The 9,334-nt window shown below is 39.8% G+C and overlaps 2 protein-coding genes across 3 annotated transcripts in view; one reads left to right on the plus strand and one right to left on the minus strand.

The window, feature by feature from the left end:
* Positions 1 to 402: 402 nt before the first annotated feature.
* Positions 403 to 9,334, minus strand: part of LOC138032175 (uncharacterized) — a 43,843-nt gene continuing 34,911 nt past the window's right edge. For both annotated transcript variants that reach the window (XM_068879780.1, XM_068879779.1), the window contains 3 exons: positions 7,898 to 8,107; positions 6,959 to 7,146; positions 403 to 534 (listed from right to left, as the gene is read on the minus strand). In XM_068879780.1, the coding sequence (XP_068735881.1) occupies positions 495 to 534; positions 6,959 to 7,146; positions 7,898 to 8,107 (438 nt within the window). In that variant the 3' untranslated portion in view covers positions 403 to 494. The remainder of the gene's footprint in view (positions 535 to 6,958; positions 7,147 to 7,897; positions 8,108 to 9,334) is intronic.
* On the plus strand, positions 1,896 to 4,760 carry LOC138032176 (uncharacterized). The gene is made up of 2 exons (XM_068879781.1): positions 1,896 to 2,305; positions 4,177 to 4,760. The coding sequence occupies exons 1-2, from the start codon at positions 2,096 to 2,098 to the stop codon at positions 4,357 to 4,359; spliced, it is 393 nt and encodes a 130-aa protein (XP_068735882.1). The 5' UTR covers positions 1,896 to 2,095; the 3' UTR covers positions 4,360 to 4,760.

The following is a 9,334-nucleotide window of genomic DNA, read 5'->3' on the forward strand; positions in this document are numbered from 1 at the left end:
CTATATCACCACATCTTTGGAGAACGCAGAATGTTTGGTTTTTGATGAGAGAGGAAAACCGGAGTACCTGAAGAAAAACCTCTAAAAGCAAAGCTCGAGTAGAGAGTAAGATTGACCCAACCCAATGTTATGCCCAATAATCCATCCTGGGCCACAATGGTGAATTTTATTTCAGTGTTGAGTTCACAGTTACACCAGTGGCTCAGTTGGTTAAGCATTGGGCTGTCATGCGTGATTAACACTCAGGATCTTAAAATAACTGAGGAGAAAGTGCTGCCTTTGTAATGAAATCTGCAAATGGTTGGACTTTCAAGTCTTCTCGGATAAGGACTATAACCGTAGGCCCAGTCTCACAAATATCTTCTACGTTCATAAGTTCCCTGTGGGACGTTGAAGAACCCACACACTATTCGAAAAGAGTAGGGGATAGAGTCCTCAGTGTTGTGGTTGTCCTGTTCTCTCCAGTAAAAGAGGCCGGCTTGGCAGTGATGTCTCTAATGTGACTTGGCAGTGATGTCCGGTGTATGAGGCCACCTAAGCATACACAGTCATAAGTCCAAAATATTGTAGATGAGGACAATTTAGAGTAGGAAACAAATTACACAAATAAACAGATAAAATAATCATAATAACGATTTCAATTAATTGAATGTTTGAGCCTAGAGACGAAATAAACCGGTAGGCTTTCGAGCTAGCCCCTGGCCATATTAAGTTGATTTCTTTTCTGTAGCTTAGAGAAATAAAGGAGAAGTAACACGATGAAAATAGTAACAAATCGAGGATATTACATGGCCGCGCGGAGATACGAAATTTCTCTTCGAGTGTTAAAAAATATTTCACGAGTGAGCGCAGCGAACGAGTGAAATATTTTTCAACACGAGTGAAATACTAAATCACTTTACGAAAGGCACCGAAAGGCGCGATTTTCTCATGTAACCATAGCAACAGTGATTTTTTCACGTGTTATCTTCACATGTGAAGATATCATGCTTCCGAGCGAAAGCTCACTTGTTATTTCATTGGTGTTTATACACGTTATTCCAAAATGGCCGCAATTTAGATAGTCTTTTGTTTTTATTCAAATTAGACCTTGATGCCTCGTTCAAGGCAAAATATTCTTTTGAGTTTTCAGCTCAAGAACGAGGCATCAAGGGCTAATTTGAATAAAAACAAAAGAATATTTAAATAACGGCCATTTTCCATTTTTGCGTGAAAAATATAGTCTTTTGAATACAAGCACATGGTATTTTCTTTCCACCGAGTAGACAGAGGATATGAGAGATTTTCTTGGGGAGAACTGGTTAATACTTTTCGCTTTGTCGTCGATTCCAAATCGTGTAGTAACCTGATTATTTTTTTGTATCTCGATCTCTGTAACTGTTAACAAATGTAATCTTCCGCATTACTACATACACTTGCAGAAACATCCTTGAAAGGCCATTATCGCAATATAAATGTTCCGAGTTTTGACGCCAAGTTGAACTAATTGCTGATGAAACCCGCGTTTCTCTGTACGAAATGCGTGTCAGCTGCGTATAAAGATGTTGGGAGAATTATAAAGTTGATCGTTAAATAATCAGTTGCCAGCTTTTTTTTCAAAGCAAAGAAAGCACCAAGTCAAACGGCGTGGTTGCTAGCCAGTACTAAAAAAATATGAATATCGACAGTAAATAGTTCGGTGTCTAAAATTTGAGTTAATTGGCTTGTAAAGAAGTACTTCCTGATGGACGAGTTTCTCCATATTTTTTAAATTTTCTTTCATAGCGATTTGTATATTTACGTTAATAGAAATTACATGCATGTACAAGAAAAATAGATCACGCCTTCATGACATAATACCTGGTGACAAAAAGATTAAAATCTACGACAGATGTCAAAACTACCTATTACGAAGACCCTTTGGTTTCAATATGCAAATAGCTCCTTTTACACAGTCGAGTTTCTATATAGTATTACCCGAACAAAAGGGAGTTTCTTACATCCAAACTCCTGAACTGGGAACATAAATCCGATCAAAGGCTTTCTTCAGAAATTCCGAATTTTTGAATAATATTTGTATTCACCACAATCAATTGAGGAGGAAGAGAAGTCAAGGATGGATTCGGAACGTATACAACTTCAGAAGCGTCATTCGTTTCCGTACATGAAAGTTTACACTTGGAATATGCTAAATTCTGCATCACACACTCAAGTGGATATTCCCCTCGATCAAGTGGAATCTGCTCCTGCTATAAGCTCCGACGGAACAAGCGCCGAGCGAGAGGTTCGCTTAGAAAAAGCCATCTTATGGATACGAAAAGAATTGGTTAGTAAAACTATCTCAATACAATATTTTATGCACATCCATCTAGTTAGCCAAAAAGAAATCTATTCAACAACTTGATAACTCAAATAAATAAACTTTGGAAAAGAGTAATACAGAGGGATTTTTGTTTCACGCGAGAACAGGTCCATACGGATTTTATTGACCAAAATTTTCCTGTCAAGAGCTTGTTAAGATTACATGTGGTCATGGTAGCAATGACTCAACGCTCCGTATTGACATGTGAATCGTTTTCCTTCAATTTTAGCGTGAATAGCAAAAAAAAAGAAAAACACCGCTCATGAAAGAGTTTTAAATCTTGTTATCGTCTACTTGGTTTCCAGAGGTATGTTTGCTTTACACAAAAAGGAATGTATACAATAAACGCAAAATCACTAGCGCGAGACAATTTTATCTGATCAAAGAATAATCAAACCAAATTGTAATCACAGTGAAGTGGCGGTCAGGAGATGACTTTTAAATCGAGTAATCAGATTAAGACAAAAAAATAAAATAAATAAAATAAACAGTAACAGAAGTCGCCGAGTCTCCAAAAAAGTCTCAATATTTTGTTGCGTGCATTAGCAACCCAAGTATTCAAGACGCTGCAACACGTGGTAATTTAAATTACGGGGATGTTTTTTTGTGATCCTTTTAGCATCTAATTCATGACGATACAGAAAGCCATAACGGTATATTGTCTTTGTTACACGGGCGCGTGCCCTTACGACGTCAAAGAAATTTCCCAGCGTCATCGCTCGAAAGCTCTAAAGTTAGCACACTCTTGCAAGCGGAAGTAGATAACAATAACTTTCTCCCACACAAAGACGGATAGAGCTTTACATAAGCTGACTAAAGTGGGAACCAAAAACGGCTAAAAATATGAAAATGCCTTGAAGGAGCGATTTCGATGAAAAAGAAGGCATTTCGTTTCTCTTCACCTGCACGGAGGCGAACACATACGGTGCTTTCACCCCCGAACTGACCAATAGGTGGTTTTATCACGTGACGTCATCACCGCCATGTTGGTGGACGAAAACAAAAGATCTCTCATTAGTTCCTTTTGTTCGTCCACCAGCAATTGTGCAATTGTGCATTAAACTGGAGAATTTCTATAATGTAATTGTACATTTATGTTCACTCCATTATTTTATACCTTTCAAAAAACGTCTCTTCGTATTCGGTCAGAATTGAACACCGGGATTAAATAGATTCTTCCGATTTGGACTACATCGCTTACGATCAAATGAAACGCTTATTGTCGGAGTTACGAGGTGAGGCGGAAGAATCAACCAATCATAAAACACCATAATAGAGCTTTGAAATTTGTAGCTAGATTCTTCCGCTTCTAGTCAGTTACGATAGTCCCAGATGATTATCGATCTGCGATACGTAAAACACTGACGGAAAATGCAAACGCTCCAATCCTTTGGACGATTAAACATGTGGGATGAACCAACACTTTAGCGTTTGATGACCATTCAACGTGTTGGATGATGTTGGATCATGTTTGATACACCATCAAACAATCGATCTAACACTTCTTTTGTTTTCATGTTGGATGTGTAAATTGTTGTAGTTTTTTTCTTTTATTTGTCCTGTCTCAGGCATCATGTTGCTGGCGCGCACGCGCATTGTGACTGCAAATTACGTCGTTACCGGAGACCCAAAGCCCTCCGTTTCTTTTGTTCACGTGGTCGTCACCAAAGGAAACGGAGGGCTCTGAGGACGAGAATGGTAGACACTTTACCCACAACCCTGTGCGTCTTATGTTGGCCTTCAAGTCCGAAGCGCTGTTACTATTCCGGCCGCTTGCAGACTCGTATTCCGTCGCTGTTTAACCACTCTTATATTCTCTATTTCTATATCAACAGTCAGATATGAGGCACCAAGACAAGTACCTCACAAGACAGTTTATTCAGCTCAGAGCTACGATACAGCGCTTAAAGGATGAAGAAGTGGACGAGACAGAGCCCCGAAAAGAACCTTCCTTTCGTCACTCGGTACCAGGCCCCAATTTTCGACCTTCGTTTGGAAGGAGTTTTTCTTACATGTAATTCAACACGGAATCTTATTAACCTTAAGAGTCAAGGAACAGCATGTTAAACTCCCTTATTAGTCAAGATAGGAAGAATTCACGAGCATTCACAGGAAAATTCATTAAAGTGGTAATCGACTAGGCGATAATATAATTTTATTCATTTGTTAGCTTTTTAATTACAAGTTCATGTAAACATTCAGTGATAATTCCGTAAAATTCCTTTTAAATTGTCTTTTCCCAACTGCTATTGAACTAATGTAATATCGATTCTAATTAACGATAGTTAATAATGTTTGAATACTAATAATAAGAAAATTATATATTGTCAGCGGCTGTCCTTACATTGCTTGCTGGTCTACATTGAGTTCTGGTATTGAGTACATTATACACATTAAATCGTTCAATCATCTATGTCAACAGGGGTATACTTTTCATTGGATAAAATTTATTACTTTAAAAAAAATGCGGGGCATTTTTAACGGCGGATGTTGCTGCCATTTTGAATGCCTCGCGCGAAACACCCCGGGAAAGAGGTTGCATCTATCGCTTCATGTTAGCGAACACAAAGAATAGATCTCCCATTTGCTTATAGGCCATTTCCGAGTTCATGTCTGCCTTCTCTCCAAAGCGAGTCTAAGTTTTTCTTATTTAAAATTAGTTTTCATTCATATGTAAAGTAGAACTAATTACCATCACAAAAACTTTGCACCTGGACACGCCATGGAGAGGAGATGTCCTATTTTGTTCGTCATCTGGTAATAGCACATTTTGGAATAGACCTTTTGCACATACGGCGGCCATTTTGATTTCAATTATTTCAAATAGCTTTACAGGAATCCAACTTATCGATTACTAGTTCGTATGCTCTACTATTGAGCTATAAGGAGGCTCGCTGAAGCCAGGCCATTAAAACTAGGTTCAGGACTCTCCTGAAGCTCAGTAGTAAAGCATCCGAACTAGTAATCGGGAGCTCGTAGGTTCGACTCCTGCAAAGAACTGGGATTTTTTTCAACCTCGTCCCCAGGCTCTCTCTTCCCTTCCTTTGAGCAGGAAGAAGAGAGACACTGGAACGAGGTTAGGATTTTTTCCGAGTATCCACAAGTCAGCATCGATAAAGAAATATCTTCATGTCGAAAACGATAAAAACCTATATTGCCTAAAACAAATAACCCTTCTAAAATTTCTGAACACATAACTTAATCCAGATGCTGACCCTAATCAATCTAATTATCGTAAGGTGTAGGTTAAATTTCGCAATTACCGTAAAATGTTATTTCATCGGATAACAGCGCTTTAATTTACAATACAGTAAAAATGACACTGACCCCCGAAAAAAACAAAAAAACAACTCTGATAGCTTGGGGGAAAGAACCATAGAGGTCTACGGTTCTTCTTTTTTTTTTGCTGTGTTTGGGGGAACATTTTTTTTGTTCGTGAAATTGACAATCGGAGATAAAATGAAATTATTTTACGTTGGTTTTGTATCATTTCGGTCTCATGCGCAACATGGGCTTTAGTTATTATTAATAAATGATAATAATGATAATATCTAAACTTATATACCGCTGTATCCTTAAAAAGCGCTTTACAACTTTAAAAGTAACCTAACAGAAAGCATTTCTAAATAACAACGTCTTTGATCTAAATGTAATCAAGTCTTTGCAGTCGCATATATTATCAGTGAGTTCATTCCAATGTTTGGGGCTAACGTAAGAGAACGAACGTTCGCCATACTTGACCACTTTGGTTGATGGTACTACAAGTAGATTCTTTGCTGCAGAACGTAGCGTTCTTGATGGTAAGTAAGGTTTCAGTGGGTCAGTTATGTACTTAGGAGCAAGATCATTAAGGGCCTTAATGTGATTAGCCGTATCTTAAAATCAATGAGTTTGTAGATAGGAAGCCAATGCAGCCGCTTGAGAATTGGAGCGATGTGCTGGAATTTCGTCTCTCTTGTCATTAATCGAGCAGCGGAATTCTGAACACTTTGGAGGCGATCCATAAGGAACTTTGGAAGTCAGTATAACAAGGAATTGCAATTGTCAGAGCATGTACTAGAATTTCAATGTCAGATTTCGAGAGGCAGTTTCTGATGTTAAAGCAATAACGAGACCAAACTTGGGAGAAAAGGTAACCAAAAACTGAGGAATAGATGTCGTCATGGTAGACTTTATGTACGTAGATTCAACAACGATCATGTTAACACCAAGAGAATTGGCATTACATCTGGCTTACGCTGTAGAATGTTGACAACTTACACTTAAGAATCGAACTGGAAGACACGCCGTGAAACAAAAAGAAAAACGTCTTCAATACTAATTCATTGGTCCAACAGAAGACAGTTGTATTATTTTTCCCCGGGAAGCTCAATCCCTCACGAACCGGAAAAAAGGTCAGGTAATTTTGGCGGGAAACTGTAGTGTCAGGTGACACTGACGTAACCAGCGAGGACACGGGCTGACACAATACGGAACTTTTTCTGTGTTAAATTTCACCTTGGTAACGAGGGAGTGAGAACACAAATTTTGCTTGTCGGCGTCCCATCAGCCTCGCCATCAAGAAGAGTTCTAGTATGTCAAAAGAAGCCTATGCATCGTTCACGAATAACCACTTACAAAGGTCGAAAGAAGGTAGATATATCTCCATACCCAACAGCATTCTGCAGGAGTTTGCGGTGCTTTAATCGCCTGTTTAGTTCCTCGGTTGCTTTCTTGTGACACATTACACACAGAGTTCGATAGTTATCCAATCCACACTCCCCACCTCCCTCAGACACGGGAATGATATGGTCCGCTTCCCAAAACTGTAGAACAGAAAACACCAGTAACACATTCGACGAAAAGACGGGCTTTGACAAGACAGAAGCTAGGTTGGGTTTCACCGCAACCACATATACAAGCAACATCATTGTGACAGAACATAGCCTTTTTAAAAAAAGGTTACTAAAGCCCCGTCCACACGTATCTGGATATTTTTAAATCCGCAACTTTTTCTTTCTGGATACGCCTTTCGTCTACATCTATCCGGCGAATCCGCAGGCGAACCCGGAAATTGTTTAATAGGCTTTCCAGAGTGGGGAAATAACAACAACTAACTGCCTCATTTACCTTTGGATCACCAACCTATTCCCTTCGGAAGGCGATTCACAGTGATTTCTGACAAGTATTAATTAGTAGTGTATGATGGAAACAGAAATCGATACAATTCCATAATTTCATCCTTTCGCAGGTCTAAGAACCTCAAGGAAATTCTGGCATCTTCTAAGTGTAGAAAGGGCTCACCAGAGTCGATTACATTGCCATCAGCGGGATGTTTTACTTGTAACAAAACCAGATGCGATCTTTCTTTCTAACTTTCTCGAGCGCACAAACGAGTAAAACATATTTTGTTCGGCAGTGAGCCAATCACTGAGTGAAGTAATGCAAAACCAAAGCAATTTCCTAATTACTTTCGACACTCAATTGAAAACCGCTCTAGGAAGTTTTCTGTACATCCCGGCTCTGACAGCACTCGAAAATACACGGTAATTCAATAAATTAATCCATCTTTCTTACCATTCCTTCTTTGGGTTCCATAACCATCTTCTTCAGCATCTGTTGTGGTAACGATGCGTAAGGAGTCTGCGCTAAGTATGCAGCTCGATCTCTGACATGCAGTGCCTTGACGCTCAGGTACAAACTGTGTGCGTCCAAAGAGCATAGTTGACACACACCTTTCTCGACCTCAAATAGCTCCCTTCTGGCAGCAGTGCCGCTGCCACGAACCTGTTTAAAGCAGCAACACCGTCAGCGTGACAAATGCACCTTTTCAGGGATGCGGCACGGTCCAGTGGTTATGGCGTTGCCCAGGGTTTAAATCCCGTTCTAACCTCTGGGGCCCGTTTCTCGAAAGTCCCGAAACTTTACGGGCCATTTTCGGGTGTCAAAATTCCATCTGTATCTCAAGGACGGAGGGGAATTATGAGTCGTCAAACTTCATAGTCAGTTTGCTTTTTGCTACCTTGAAAACATGTTAATAGATAAGCGTTCCTTTACAAGCGGTTGGCAAGTTTACAAATGACTTTTAGGGCCCGAAACGTTTTACAAATTTTGAGAAACGGGCCCCTGGGGCCCGTTTCACGAAAGTCCCGAAAACTTTTCGGGCCTGAAAAGCCATTAGTGAAACTGCCAACCACTTGTTTTGGAAAGCCGATCTTTTAACATGTTTTCAAGCCAACTAAAAGAAAGATGTCTGTGAAATTTGATGACTTAAATCCTCTCCGTTCTTGAGATACAAAGGGAATTGTGGCACCCAAAAATGGCCCGTAAAGTTTCGGGACTTTCGAGAAACGGGCCCCTGGTTTGGATTTGTTTCCCGTTGTCCCGGATTCATTTCTACCACGTTTTGTAAATAGCCAACTGGTTGCCTCCTTCTAGTTGGGGTTCTTAATCATGTTTCTGTTAAGTTTGGATTGTTTCTTTCAGATTAAGGGCGCGTTCGATTGACCGTATTCCAGAATAGGAATACATGGAATAGAAGTTGGAAATCCTTAGTTTTTGTGGGGATTCATATTAAGATTGTCAAACATCTGCCAAAATGTTATTTTAAACATAGCTTTATTATTCTTGTTGCTGCAAAACGCCATACATAGTGTTTTAAATCATCACTCCGCGTATTCTTATTCCGGAATAGGGTCAATCGAACGCACCCTAAATGTGGGGTGCCTGTGAACTACAAAAAGTTGCAAAATTAGTGGAGACACTTCACCTTCTTGGGGCGTTATTAATTCACCTATAATCTCCCACACTGTAGCCCCGCCCCTTCTCCTCCCTTATCAATGTTGCCAGTAAGACAAAAAAGGCTGAAAACTTAAACAGTCAACATTGAAAGGGGGAGAGGGGAGGGGAAGTGTGAAAGGTTGGAATTCTAGATACGGCGGGTATTCGCCCTTGTCACACGGCGGCCATATTGTCCCGGGAGACCAAAAAAGCTTTGTTTTACCACGCCAAGCC

Source organism: Montipora capricornis, chromosome 14 (genome assembly GCF_036669925.1).
Source record: "Montipora capricornis isolate CH-2021 chromosome 14, ASM3666992v2, whole genome shotgun sequence".
NCBI lineage: Eukaryota > Metazoa > Cnidaria > Anthozoa > Scleractinia > Acroporidae > Montipora > Montipora capricornis.

What these genes read in the sequence shown, in the direction of transcription:
- LOC138032176 (XM_068879781.1), top strand. Translation starts at nt 2,096, where the DNA reads ATGGATTCGGAACGTATACAACTTCAGAAGCGTCATTCGTTTCCGTAC. An exon ending in TATGGATACGAAAAGAATTG is followed by an intron (nt 2,306 to 4,176) that starts GTTAGTAAAACT and finishes CTATATCAACAG; the next exon opens with TCAGATATGAGGCACCAAGA.